Genomic DNA, 15788 nt, shown 5'->3' with positions numbered 1-15788 from the left:
TTCCCTGCCTCCCTCTCCCACTCTCAGTGATTTGTATGTCTTCTTTTATAATTTCGTGTTTTCTTTATTTGTAATTCATGAGTTATCACCTTTCCAGTTGTACGTTTCTCATTTCTGTAGCATCCTGCTGCTTTTCTATTTAGAATAGCCCTTTCAATATTTCTTTTAGCATGGGTTTAGTGTTGCTAAACTCCTGCAGCTTTTTTTGCCTGTGAAACTCTTTATTTCTCCTTCTATCCTAAAGGATAGCCTTGCTGGATAAAGTATCCTAGGCTGCATCTTTTTTTCATTCAGGGCTTTGAATATATCTTGCCACTCCCTTCTGGCCTGTAGTGTTTGTGTAGAGAAATCAGCTGAAAGCCTTATGGGGGTTCCCTTGTAGTTCACTCTTTGCTTTTCTCTTGCTGCCTTTAGAATCATTTCTTTATCCTTGACTCTGGCCATCTTTATTATGATATGTCTTGGTGTGGGTCTATTTGGGTTCTTCCTGTTTGGGACCCTCTGAGCTTCCTGTACTTGTATATCTGATTCCTTCTTTAAGTTTGGGAAGTTTTCAGTCATGATTTCTTCAAAAACCTTTTCAATTCCCTTTGATCCTTCTTCCCCTTCTGGGACCCCTATTATGCGAAGATTGGGATGCTTTATATTATCCCATAGGTCCCTTATGCTATTATCATTATTTTTTATTTGCTTATCTTGTAGTACTTCTTCTGAATGGGTGCTTTCTGTTGCCCTGTCTTCTAGATCACTAATTCGTTCCTCTGCATTAACTAGTTGGCATTGCACAGCTGTTAGATCATTCCTCATCTGTGTCAATGAGTTTTCCCATTTTGCTTGGCTCTTCTTTATAGCTTCAATTTCATTTTTGACATATTTTATTTCTCTAAGCATTATCTCTTTTAATTCCTTCAGCAATTTGATCACTCCTTTTTTGAAATCTTGATCTAGTAGGCTATCGATGTCTACTTCATTGAGCTTTCTTTCAGGGGATTCCTCTTGTTCTTTTAATTGGGAAAGGTTTCTCTGCTTCTTCATCTTGCTCATACCTCTCTGGCACTGTGGTTTATGGAGTATCAGTTGTCTATTTTGGATCTTAAGGATTTTATCTATCTAATGCCTATTTAGGAATAGAACTTAGGAAAAAAAGAAAAAAGAAAAAAGAAAAAAAAGAGAAAAGAATGAGAGAAAGAAAGATTTTTAAAAGAAGTGAGAAAGAGGGTTTGAAAACAATGTATAATGAATAATAGAAGAGCGGGTTGAAGCAGAGTATTAATCGGGTGGAGAAGTCCTTTTAAAACCTTTAAAAAAAAAAAAGGGTGGGGAGATGAATATATGTGTTTGAAGCCTGTGTCTAATCAATAAGAGGACATCAAAACCCAAGAGAAGTAGAAATGTATTAAGAAGTAAAAATTAAGAGAGTAATTCAAAATAAAACAGGTAAAAACAGATTTAAATAAAAACAAAAAATAAACAAAAAAACAAATAAAATTTAAAGAAAAGGGGGTTTTCAATGTTCTCCTGGAGTGTGTGTGCTTTTAATGTGAAGTCCTTCTGTCTTCGTCCTGTTTTGGAAGCTCAGCTTGTTTTCATAGGCCCTCCATTGGCGCCCTCTTGTGTGCTGCTCCCAGCACCTGTCGGCTAGCAGATCGCGCCTCCTCCTAACACGGGGTCAGATGCAGCTCTCCTCTGCTGCGGGAGGGCGGGTCACTGCCCCTCCGGATGCCACAGTCAGATGTTGCAGACTGGCCAGGTAGGAGGGCGGGTCGTGCCCCCTCCCAGCACCTCGGTCAGGGGCTGTGTTCCTGCCCGACGGGGGAACCCGCTCTCCGTCTGCCTGCGCCGCGGGTAGCTCCGCTGCTCTGTGCGGCTGTGTGTTCCGTCCTGGTTGGCACTCCGCCCTGGCCGGCGCTCCGTGGGTGGGCTCAGGGAAGACCGACTGGCAGCCTCATCCCTACTCGAGCCAAGACCCAGCTCCTTGTTTTTCTTTTTGGAGCAAGTTCTCTGAGGGACCAGGATGGAAGGATCCTGTCTGCCCCTAGCTATAGGCCCGTCTCAGTCTGGCCCTTGAGGCTTCTGAGCCCTTCGGTGCGGATGCACGTTTCGCCCCTGCCCCCGCCTGGGTGCTCAGCGCTGGAGAATATGGCGGCTGTGCCTGGGCCCCACCTCTCTTCCCCTGAAAAGTTTCCGCGGATGTTCAGAGATGAGGGTATGCACCCTTCCCCTGAGCGCACATCAACCTTGCTGTTTTATGGAGGGCCCAGGTTGTTCTGCCCTGTACACCCACAACCATGGCGTCCAGCCCCTTGCTGTCCCCTGGAGCTGCCTCAGTGCAGCCACCCCCGTCATCTGCCCAGGTTGTGCAGCCTGGCCCTGCCTGCCGCTGCCGGCCCGTGTCTCAGGCTGGGTGTCGGGGGGACGCTCTGTGCCTGTTTAACTTTGTTCTGTCAGACATGGGCTGCTCTGTACAGATCCAAGCCTCAGAGGCTCCCCCTCCATCCCGCTGGCCTCTCAGGTGGAGAGGGGAGACCCAGCGAGTGAGCGCCAGTCCTCTGCCGCTCCCTCCCCATGGGACCTGTCCCGTGCTGCTTTGCCTTTTGTTCTTTCTTTTTTCCTTTTCTCCTACCAGATTTTTGGCGTCTTTATCTTTTGAAGAGGGCGATGTTCTGTCGGAGTTTCACAGGTGCTCTGGTTGGCTGAGTGGGTCTGTAGATGTGGGTCTAGTTGTATTTGTGGGAGAGGGTGACTTACGAGCGTACTTCTACTCCGCTATCTTGCCTCTTCTCAAAAGTTGAAGTTTTTAAAATAGTTGTTTCAGAAGATAGTACTTAGGCCTCTAGGTACATCAGACTTTGGGATGTCAGATGGCTTTTGATCTCCTTATCTATCTTTTATTCATTTTGAAGGGTTGTGAAAACAATAATTCATTTGGGGAAGAAAAGAGAATTTATTCATATTATAGTTGTTTCTTTTGAGATTTGATCCTGTTGATTGTAGGAACATTAACTATTCTTTCTCAGCTATATTTTTTGGCTTTTTTTTTTTGGTCTGAAATTCAGCAGTTTGTGAAGGTGAACATTCATTAAGAACCTATTACGGCAAGATACTTCCCAGGCATTCAGTGTTTCAAAGGTAGCCAGTGACCTCAAATATCTTTCACATTAACTCAGGAGGTGAGAATGTACATAAACAGGAATAGATATTAGCCATGAGGAAGAGTATTTTATGGTCCAACTGTTTGATATTTTTGTTCATAAAATTTGACATTGAACAATGGGAAGTAGCCCATTTAAAACTATTAACTCATTTTGTTTGTCTGTGACCTCAACCTGACTCTATCCTACATTCACAACACACACACACACACACAAAGTAATGCCATAGTTGTGCTCTAAATGTCTCAATCTCAAGATTTTTGCAATATAGGCAGTATTTTAAATGAAAAATAATGTACAATGCTCAATCATTTAGGAAGCATATATAATCATTTAATTTTCATTTTAAACTATCTATTTTAATATTATAATCATGTGCCCTTATTTAGGTGAACTTTTAGTCTAGAATTTATAAATGATATTAGTAGAAAGACTTATATTTGAGTTACGGCTCCACCATGTGTTAGCTGACATGGGACAATACAATAAATCTTCTTGTACCTCAGATTACTTGCCAAAATAAGATCAGTATTAATATCTCTGCTAATACCTATGGTGAGGAATGTCTGACACACGATGTGGGAAATGACTTTATAAACAGTGAAGTCTCCATGAGTTTTTTTTGGGGGGTGTGGTGTTGCTGTTGTTTTTGTCATTGAAATTATGGTTGTTAATTCAAAGTGTCTTTTGTGGTATTTACATGATTTCCTGCCTATTTACCAGGTTAAAAAAAAGGAAATCAAGGATTGAAAATCAGCTTTAAGGCATCCAGATTGGAAAAAATGAAGTAAAATTGTCTGTCTTTGCAGATGACATGAGTTTATATGTAGAAAATCCTTAGGTTGCCACTTGGGGTGAGGGGACTGCTTATCAATAATACATAAAATCAGTAAAGTTTCAGGCTACAAAATCAATGTATAAAAATCAGTTCCATTTCTATACTCTACCGATGAACGATCTTAAAAATAAACAAAGAAAACAGTTTCATTACAATAGCATCTGAAACAAACAAAAAATACTCAAGAATAAATTTAACCATGGAGGAAAAATATCTGTACATTGAAACTATAAGATGTCAATGAAAGAAATGGGAAGATATCCTGTGTTCATGGATCAGAAATAAGAGTTAATGTTATCAAAATGTCCATCTAAAGTCATCTATAGATTCAATGTAATCTCTATCAAAATTTCACTGGAGAAACAATCCTACAATTTGTATGGAACCAAACAAGACCGCAAATAGCCAAAGCAATCTTGAGAAAGAACAGTGATGAAGTCATACCTCCTGATTCTGGACTATATTACAAACTGTAGTAATCAGATCAGTATGATACTAGCATGAAAACAGACACAAGGAGAACAAGGAAAGACAGTTGAGAGCCCAGAAATAAACCCTTATGTGGTCATCTTGTATTTGACAAGAGACCCAGGAAGACTCAACGAGGAAAGGATAGTCTTCAATAAATGGTGTTGAGAAAACTGGATATTCACATGTGAAAGGATGAAATTGGATCCTTATCTTACACCACTCACAAAAAGTAACTCAAAGTAAGGTTAAGAACTTAAAATTAAGACCTGAAACTAAAAAACTGGAAGAGAACATGGGAAAAAGCTCTTTGACATGGGTCTTGGCAGTGATTTTTTTGGAAATCACACCAGAAGTAAAAGCAACAAAGGCAAAAATCAGCGAGTGAGGCTATATCAAACTAAAAGGTCTCTGCCCGGCAAAAGAAACAATCCACACAATGAAAAGGCAACATACGGAATGGAAAAAAATTGCAAATCATTTATCTGATAAGGGGTTAATATCCAAGATATATAAGAAACTCATACAACTCAATAACAAAAAGAAAAAGCCAAATAGCCCCCCTAAAAATGGACAGATAATTTAAATGGACATTTTCCCAAAGAAGACATATACATGGCCAGCAGATACATGAAAAGATGTTAAACTTCAGTAATTATCAGGGAGATGTAAATTAAAACCACAATGAGATATTGCCTTAGAATGGCTGTCACCCAAAAGACAAGAGGTAACAAGTATTGGTGAGGAGAAATTGGAACTTTGTGCACTGTTTTTGGGAATGTAAATTGGTACAGCCACTATCAAAAACAGTGTGACGGTTTCTCAAAAAATTAGAGGTGGAACTACCATATGATTCCTCTTCTGGGAATATATCCAAAAGAAATGAATTATTATCTCAGAGAGATACCTGCACCCCCATGTTCATTACAGCATTACTCACAATAATAGACATGGAAACAACCTGTCTATTGACAGAGACAGAAAATGTGGTATATACGTACAATGGAATATTATTTGAGCCATAAAAAGAAAATCCTGCCATTTGTGACAAGATTGATGGATTCTGAGGGTATTCTGCTAGAGGAAATAAGAGAATTTGTCTCTCAGATGGAGAACAACAAATACAATAGGATTTCACTTATATATGGATTCTAGAAATCAGACTCATAGTAAGTAACAGAGAATAGAATGGTGATTGACAGGCCTGGGGGTGGGGGAAATGATGAGATATTGCTCAAAGTCTGCAAAATTTAGTTACAAGATGAATAGGTTGTGGTGACATAATGTACAGCATGGTGACTACAGTTAACTGTACTGTATTGCATACTTGAAAAGTGCTAAGAATAGATCTTAAATGTTCTCACCATCACTAATATATGTGTATCAAATCGTCACATTTTACACTTTAAACTAACACAATGTTATATCTCAATTATACCTCAGTAAACCTGGGGGCAGAAATCAGCCTTTCTCGGTAGGCCAACATTCATTCATTCAGCACGTATTTATTGAATTCACATTCTGTGCTAGATTCAGTCTAAGGAGTGAGGATACCATGCTGAGAAAAATAGAAACAGATTCTGTCATCACGGAGATTAATAAAGGAAAGGGATATTCTGACATGAATGCAAACATAAAAGAATATAAAACCAAAACAGTATTTGTAGTGATGTTTTCTAATGTGTTCTTTAAAAGTCAACAATTTTTAAAATATTTGTTTTACTAAATATTTTTAAAAGCTGCGTTTTGTATAAAAAGGTGCCACTTTGGGTTTTACGGTCTAGATCCTGGTCAGTTTTTACCTTATGTTTGTTTTTGTCAGATACCATAGTTTTATCGATGTCTTTTCCTGGATTCATTTTGTCATGAGTAAACTTTTTGTTTTATTTTCAAAGACACATATCCTCTAGCATTTCAGAGACACAGAAATGGTACAGAATCAGGTATTCTTATTAGAATTGTGAAAACCCTAGACAAGGAAACTCTTTACCAAGAGTTGATGAGATTTGAGAATGCTTGAAAATTAGCCCATTTGATTTCTCAAGATTTCTGTCAAACCCAGGTAATTGAAAATGTGACCAAAAGAAATAGTATGTAGTGCAGTTTTAAGGGAAATTAAGACGTGGTCTGGGTTGAGACCATTGGCTTTGAAAGTGGACTACACTGAGAGCTGATATGCTAATAGCTAATGCTTTAAGGTAGGCCCCATCTCTAAGCTGGCATTTTCTTTACTATGAAAAGAATGTCATTTTTGTCCTGAGACTTTTAGCTCAGAAATTATGTAGCTCCAGGCAGTCTCTAGTCATTCATGGATATAAAGCATTTTTAAGATGAGTATTGAATATGTTTAATATGTAAAATGATGCAGTAAGCTTTGAGGACAGCTCCAGGGACAAAACTAAAATGTTATGAAGAAAAGACCTGAGAAAGAACAGCAAATTATATAAAATCCTGTCTAAGGACTCAAAATAAGAATTAGAATACTTTCCTTGATAGTTGATCCCTAAATAAAGGTTCCAGGACAGGAATGTAACTCAACTCAGGTCCAGATAATGGCATCTGCCTGAACAGAAATTGTCCTTAATTCTGTAAGCTAGTATCTCTATGCTTAAAAACAAGAGTTACAGGGAAAGCTCATCAGATATGTAGTATCTTTGAAAGCCTGCTTCTGAAGGAGACTCTGAGATATTTCTGAGTACACTGAGAAGTGTTGGCGTATCAGGGGCTGACAGATTCTCTCCTTGACCAGACTTTGGTCAGACTCCTCTGAACTCTCTGCTCAGCTGGGCCCCTCCTCAAGCTTTCATCTCTGTCCTGTGGCATCCAGCTTTAGCAGAGATTCTACTAAGTCAGTTTAGAGAGAAGCCCCACCCTTGATTTCTGATCACCCTTAGTATCTGACCAAATTCCTCACCCTTCATCATCACCCAGGGGCTACCTGATCATCCTGGCCCACCTTCAGCAAGAATCCTCTTAGATCATTTTATCAAGAATTACACTACCCTCTTAGTAATTTTCCATCCACCAGCTCCCTACTCTGCTCCTTGGCTATAAATCCCCACTTTTCCTTATTTTAGAATTGAGTCCAGTTCTATACTGAAGTCTCTTTTTCCCAGTTGCAAGAGTCCTGAATAAGATACATATTTTTTTAACCATTTTGACTACCGTCCATCTCTGTTTTTTTCTTTGACACAGCACATAAATTCTGTCAAAATTTTCTGTGACTACTTTTACTATTTATATTCCAATGATTGACAGACAGACAGATGGATAGATATCAGTCAGTTATCAGATACATATCTGACACATCTTCAGTGTGTCTGCTGATGTATAGCACCAGCTCTCTCCTTCCACTTGAATTTTTACTAAATTAGCAGATAATTATATATAAAATTATAATATATAGTATATCATATAATATATGATATATATATAATTTATAATATATAATATCTTAGGTCTTAGTTAATATTATAAGTCTAACCTATATAATATAAAGGTTGTATATGATAAAATATCTTTAGATTTTAGCATTAAGTTTATATAAGGTTATATATCATATATAATGCACTTTGTATTATACTGTAATGCAGTTAATGGTATGATCTGGCATATATAATAGCAGATGATCACATATGATAGTATTGTATGGCAGTATACTAACAGATGATCTATTTAATATCTGTGTGATTATCTGTTATTGTATATGACAGATCATACTACTGTTATATAGAACATGTATCATTATCTACTGATACTAAAAAAATTCAAATGGAGAATCAGAGAGTTGCCCCCTTCATCCCCAGTATTCTCCTAGCTAGATTGGGTTGGGCTGAGAAGCCAATACTAAGAAAATCATTTTGGGATTTTTTAAATTTTAACCTTAATTTTTTTAAATTGAAGTACAGTCCATTACAATGTGTCAGTTTCTGGTGTACAGCACAATATTTCAGTTATGCATATACATACATATATTCATTTTCATATTCTTTATCATTAAAGGTTAGTATAATATTGAACATAGTCCCCAGTGCTATACAGGAGAATTTGGGTTTTTTAATCTATTTTTTTATATAGTGACTAACATTTTCAAATCTCAAACTCCCATATTTATCCCTTTCCACCCCCTTTCCCCTGGTAACCATAAGATTGTTTACTACGTCTGTGAGTTTGTTTCTGTTTTGTAGATGAGTTCATTAGTGTCTTCTTTTTTCCTTTTATTTAGATTCCACATATGAGTGATATCATGGTATTTTTCTTTCTCTTTCTGGCTTACTTCACTTAGAATGACATTCTTCAGGGACATCCATGTTGCTGCAAATGGTGTGATTTTATTAGTTTTTGATGGCTGAGTAGTATTCCATTGTGTAAATATACTAAAACTTCTTTATCCAGTCATTTGTCAGTGGATATTTGACTATTGTAAATAGTGTTGCTGTGAACATTGGGGTGCACAGATGTCCAATAGGCACATGAAAAAATGCTCAATGTCATTAATTATCAGAGAAATGCAAATCAAAACTACGAGGTGTCACCTCACACTAGTCAGGATGGCCATCATTAAAAAGTCCACAAACGATAAATGCTGGAGAGGGTGTGGAGAAAAGGGAACTCCCCTACACTGCTGGTGGGAATGTAGATGGTGCAGCCATTATGGAGAACAGTGTGGAGATTTCTCAAAAGACTAAAAATAGACTTACCATACAATCCAGCAGTCCCTCTCCAGGGCGTATATCTGGAGGAAGCTCTAATTCAAAAAGCTACATGCCCATTTTGGAATTTTGATCTTGATTCTGGAAACCTCAGCCAGGCTTCAGAACTGGAATTGTTCCCTTTCTCTTTTAAACCAAAGTGGACAGCAGCCACCAGGTGATGACAAAAGACAGGCAGGACTGGATCCACAGGAACACACAGGTGATGCCTCAGGCTCATTCCAGGTGTTCCCTTAACTTCATAATAACTCAATACTATGTTTTATGCAAGTAAAATTTTTAGGATCCACTTGTTGCATTAGGGTGGAGTTGTAATATACTGAAGCTGTGAATTCAAGTTCTGTTTATGTTTTAATGTCTATTAAATTAAATTTAATGGTGTTTAAAATTAAATAAGATTGCCTTTTTAACTTCTAAATGTGTACCCAAAAGTCTCATCTTCTTTTCCAGTAAAGCAGAAAAAATTTAAAACTGAGGTTAAACCAAAGTCCTGAGCCAGTTTTATTTGCTCACACATTTCACCAAAGTATAATGTCTTAATTAAACAAATGATGTACAAACATAGCTTTTTTTTTAAAAAAAGATATTCTTGTTGTGTATAGTTCTTATGATTGGCATAAATGTAGGTGCATCTGATATACATGTAAGGAAACATGTTTATATTGTGTATTACATACACCCTTTAGCAAATGACATTAAGTCTTTTTTTTAATAGGATGCTTCCTAGATTATATGGAAAATCAAGTTAACATAATAGAGAAAGGAAAATACTGATTCTAATCTAACATTGAAAACTAAAAGAATTTTTAAACTGTTTCCTTTGTAGTAAAATTCAGAATCTGTTAATAATAACAACAATAGTATTAATAGTAATAATATTTATACTATTATGAGAATTCATATGTCAGTATGTTTCCAGTGGGAAGGAAAGAAACAAATAAAACCTGTGATTCTAGCTGATAACCTCATCCCATAGATTTTATGTATTAATGGCAGTATATGTGTTTTTCCCATAGAAGCTGGTTTCATTTTGGGGAAATAAGTACTTAACATTGTTACAGTGTTAATTTATGTACTTTTATCTGGATTTTCCTTCTGTTTACCATGGTTCTTAAGTTTAGCATCTAAGGTTGCTGACTTCAAGGACCAGGGAACAAATGGAAATGGACCTATTAAAATAAGAATATGAATTTTAATAAGAATCTCTAGCATGGTATTAATAAATATTTGAGTTTTAAAAGCCATGCCTTTGGTAGAAGATAAAGAGATATGTAAGCATTTTAAGAAAGACTATCCTCAGCTTCTTCTACAAGCACCGCAGATTTCAAGGAAGGTTATACAGATTCTGAAAATGAATAGTCAAAGTCCCCACAGAGAGAGGGATCATTTGGAACAAGGTGTTTGTTTTCTGTAATGTATGGAGGAGACTGCTGGCCGGGAGAAATGCCATATGCCTTCAGCAGAAGGAGTTATGTAGATTAGGAAATCAGAACAATACAGTAAGTTTTAAAACACTGACTTGATAAAGATATGACCCCCTAGAAGGGGTCTTTACTTTCTTACAAGATTTTGGTTTAGTTCTAAACCTTGTGAGAGGGTGAGAGACATACTTGTTTTGGAAGTTGTTGAGACAATGTTGAGACATTGGCCACATTTGTTGTCTTCTTTAATCTCCTGATCTTTGTGAATGAGTGCTTTGACTACTTTTAAACAAGTGGAAATGCTATTTCTGAGTTTTGTTTGAATATTTCTTCTCAAAGGTACTGAAAGTAATTTATCAGGATAAGTGTCTAAGAAATCATGCATTCCTTAACTAGGTTTTTAGATTAAACTGTGAGATAGGCCCAGAAGCACATAAAGATAATGAAATTCCATTTGCATTTTCAGTGGTTCAATATTTTATGAAATTAGCAAAGGTTTATTGTATTTTATGCATGGGTATTCAATTGAATAAAAGGCATAATAAAAAAGAATTCAAAGGCAGAATTTTCATTGAGGGGGAAAATAAATTAGAAAAAGTAATGCAATCACGCTCATATATATTTTATGAATTTCATGCATTCTGTATTTGAAAGCTTGTCAAGATATGCTTGATTATTAAAATATAGATTAACATTGGAAGTTTTACATTTTTCTCTATTTACATACTTATTCCTTTGCACACATACATATAATAACTTCTGCCAAAATCAGTTGTCAGGCTATTCTCTTCCATTATAATAAGCGAATAATAAGACAGCTGAAGATCTTTTTGGAGTTAGAGAAACAGTATTGCCTACTCTAACATTGGCACTTTTTGTATTTTGAGGTAAATTATCACACATACTTTTCTTCCATTTCCACACATCAGTTTGGAAGAGTGAGTCATTTTTTTTTTACAGACTTGAGATGTAGGTAAAGCAATTAATGAGGGAAACAGAACAGATTTCCCTTTCCATGTTGCTGAAGTTTCATTTGTATGAAATTAGAGGAACCTCTGTCACAGCTTGATGGTAAACAATGTATAATTACTTTTGAGTTGGGCACGAGTGCCCCATGGTACCCAGATGTCCAAAAATGAGTTTGGCATGCTTAGCAAAGATCTTGTAAGTCATCTCAGCTTTTGCTTGATGTATAAGACAGGTTGGTGGTTAAGCTTTCACAGTTTGTGAATTTCACAGGGAAAGAAAATGTGGTTTCCCGAGCTTTGGCTGATCTTTGCAAACTAGATTGGAAAGTCACATGAGGCTGGTTCTGTAAGCAGAGTAATGCATCAGATGCCCAGACTGCCAGTGGCAGTGTTTGTAGCTTAAGGGTGCTCAAATGGCATTGTCTAGGTTTCCTCCCCCAAATACCTCAGAGCAGGTTTGTTCCCGTATCTTCCGAGAGCTATGTATAATGGAAACTTGATTCTTTTTTGAATATTCTGCTATCCTCCCTCTTGGCACTTTCAGTCATTTCTGATTACCTAAATGAGAACCCCTGTTGCAGACTTTTCTTTTTGACACTTTTCTCTTGCCATTCAGTATTGTTTCTTAGGGTCGCTCCCTGCTGAAATATATGCTAATGGAATATTACCCCAAGCAAAATAAAAATCATGGATAGGCAAATCTGCTGCCAAAGCAACCAAACTGACAAATCAGATGGTGCCTTGCATATCTTTGCATAAATGCCTTTTGGTAGATCCATTATTTTCTACATTCTTCCTAACTCCTCTCCTATGCTAGAATAGTCTTTCACACATTCCCTTATATCTACAGTGAACTTATGCAAAATCTAAAGACATTAGGGGAGGTTGGTAGATATGCATCATCATTATTATCATCACCACCAACACATATGGAGCACTTCTTATGCACCTGTTACTTTAATTAATTCATTTAATTATCATGTAACTCCTGTGAAATAATGGTAGGAATTCTTATTCACGTATTTAGATAAGGGAGCCATTATGTAGAAAATTGAAATAACTTACAGAGTGACACACAACTATTCAGGACAAGTTAGAATTCATACCCAGGTCTGTCTGCCTCTAAATTAGTGTTTTAACTCATAGTAATAGGACCTAGATGAGATATATTTGTGTTGGACCATTCCTAAGCATTTAAAAATGTTCTCAATTTGTGCTACCCCTATGAATGCTAGAAATATCTCAGAGCCTAAAACATCTGTTCAGCTCACTTCTACTTTAGTTCAATTACCATTTGTTGAATATTTATCATGAATGAGGTACTATTCTAGGCACTGGGGATTCAAAAATACATTGTGTCTCTGGCAAGTAAGCAATATAATGGGTTAAAAACTTAAGATATTATACAATCTTAAATTTATTAAGTGGATGTTTCCTTCCATTTATTATGTCTCAGGAAAAAAAGTGCCTATTTACATTACAAATAACCTAATAAGTGCTATTTTAACCGCCTCAAAGGATTAGAAAATTATTCTTCTAACCAGTGGGGCCAGTTAGATTTACATAAATGATCTGAAATATTTAATGTTCTTTAATTGCTTCCAAAGAAACCGTGCCTTGTAGGCAATAAATCTCAACATAATTATTAATGATGTAATTAAGGATTTGACCTCTTAAGTAAAGCAGACATCCAATAAAATAATATTTATTTCATGAAATAAGAACGTGATTCTTTTGGGGCTCAGTGCAGAAGAAAAAGCAGTACATGAATTTCAAAGATTTCAAATGTCTGTATTCATCATTTATTACTCTGAGCATACAGCTTGAATCAAATGGCACAATTACCCTTATGGAATATTAAGGAGAATTTGGCAGTAGTATAAAGTGAGGTTTGGAGTTTTGAAACGTTTGCTTGAGTTTACTCCTTAGATTTTGAAATATTTCAGCATACATTTTATTTTGATATTTTAAACCTTACTTATAAATCAAGTTTATTGATTTTTTGGACTATTTGAGATTGGCTGGAAAAATAGTAGTGCCAATTGAATTATCATTATAATTATAGATCAGTTTTATGAAGACATACAAGTAGAGAGAGGGTTTATTCTTTTTTTTTTTACTTTTTTTATTGAGGTATAGTCTGTTTACAATGTGTCAGTTTCTGTCATACAGCACAATGCTTCAGTCATATATGAACATACATATATTTGTTTTCATATTCTTTTTCACTGTAAGTTACTACAAGATACTGAATATAGTTCCCTGTGCTATACAGTATGAACTTGTTTTTTATCTATTTTATATATATTAGTTAGTATCTGCAAATCTTGAACTCTCAATTTATCCCTTACCACCCTCTTCCCCCCCAGTAACCATAAATTTGTTTTCTATGTATGTGAGTCTGTCTCTGTTTTATAAATAAGTTCATTTGTCTTTTTTTCTTTAGATTCCATATATAAGTGATATAATATTGTATTTTTCTTTCTCTTTCTGGCTTGCTTCACTTAGAATGACAATCTCCAGGTCCATCCATGTTGCTGCAAATGGCATTGTTTTATCATTTTTTATGGCTGAGTAGTATTCCGTTGTATAAAAATTCCACAACTTCTTTTTCCATTCATCTGTTGATGGACATTTAGGTTGCTCCTATGTCTTAGCTATTGTAAATAATGTTGCTATGAACATTGGGGTGCATGTATCAAATGAGAAATGATGGAGAGGGTGTGGAGAAAAGGGAACCCTCCTACACTGTTGATGGGAATGTACTTTGGTACAGCCATTATGGAAAACAGTATGGAGATTCTTCAAAAGACTAAGAATAGACTTGCCATATGATCCAGCAGTCCCACTCCTGGACATATATCCAGAGATAAGGTTTATTCTACTTTAGAATTCCTTTAATTGCTAGAAGGCATCAACATCAGTCTTAAGACAATACTGGTGAGGTATAGAAGGTAAAAATTATTATAGTGGAAATCTATATATTCTTGGATCTCATATCATCTATGTAATTAATCTAAGTGAAAACATTTTTATTTAGTATACTTACAGATGTCCACCTGACATCACTATGACTTTAATAAAACCTTCAGCATTTATTCTTTCACCATCCTGTTTTTCTAATTATCATCCACTTAATTTTTATTTGGAGATTCTATTTTTCTCATTTGCCTGGTTTGAGAAAAGACAGAACTAAGTTTTTAAATGCTGTTTGGACCTCATTTTCTGATAGATAATGAGACATATTCTGAGAATCAGTTTATATGCCCTCTGGTCTATGATACTGTGATCCTATGTCTGAACTGAGTTTATGAAAAGAATTGGGAAAGTAGTATACCGTCTTCATTTTAGAGTCTTAATTAGTTTGCAGCATTTCAATGAGAAAATGATAGAGTATAATTCTCCACTAGTTCAGCACTGCAAACCTTCAGCGTGGATTTGTGGCTTAGTGTTTTATTATAGTTCTTCAATCTGGTACAGAAGTAATCATTAGACCCCTGCCATGTTCTGTAAAATAGAATAGGAATACTTTAATAGCCAGGGGATGAAGCATAGGAAAAAGGCATCAATGGTGCTTTTAAAGGGGAATGGTATGGCCTTCCTATGAGAATTACACAATCAGGGATATTTGACTGCTTTAAAAAAAAAAGTTCTGCTTTTGTAGAATTCTTCCTGAGTACAAAAATGCTTAGAAGATATTGGTGAACTCTACATGTTCTTCTAGGATCACAAATAGCACAGGGTTTGAAGGGAAAAACTGACAGTGTCATAGTTCCCACAGTAGCAGGCATGTGATTTAGACAGACAGCCTTCCCAGAGGCTTAAGCTTAAAAATTTGTTGGATTGAAAATTGTTTACTGTGGTCTGTAACTTTCAACACATTACTACCTAATAATATTAATTATTATGTGGCAGGCTCCCATCTTAGAGCTTTACGTATATCAACTGATTGTATTTTTTAAATAACCTAGGAGAATAGGAGTGCTATGAAGAAGGTACTGTTTTCAGAACAGTCCCCTAAGAAATATAAGTCCCTGTTGTACAGATGAGGACACTGAGGCACAGAACGGTCAAGTATTAGCAAACAAATGTCAGAGTAAGGATTTGAACCGGGGCCATCTGTCTCCGGAATCCATTATGCGATACTGTCTCTGAGTTACTGTTGAGGTCAGAAACCTGACCTGTTTCCCAGTTAGTGCCTGACATCTCTATGGTTTCATCACGGATGT

At 36.3% G+C, this 15788-nt stretch overlaps 1 protein-coding gene across 1 annotated transcript in view; it reads left to right on the top strand.

Annotated features, from left to right (window-relative positions):
* Positions 1–2288: 2288 nt before the first annotated feature.
* Positions 2289–15788, top strand: part of LOC140695203 (thrombospondin type-1 domain-containing protein 7B-like) — a 161725-nt gene continuing 148225 nt past the window's right edge. The window contains 1 exon segment of the mRNA XM_072958061.1: positions 2289–2354. Coding sequence (XP_072814162.1) covers positions 2289–2354 — 66 coding nt within the window.

Source organism: Vicugna pacos, unplaced genomic scaffold (assembly GCF_048564905.1).
Source record: "Vicugna pacos unplaced genomic scaffold, VicPac4 scaffold_190, whole genome shotgun sequence".
Taxonomy (NCBI): Eukaryota; Metazoa; Chordata; class Mammalia; order Artiodactyla; family Camelidae; genus Vicugna; species Vicugna pacos.
The sequence above is the reverse complement of the archived record's forward strand: the minus strand, read 5'-3'. Positions and strand labels throughout refer to the sequence as shown.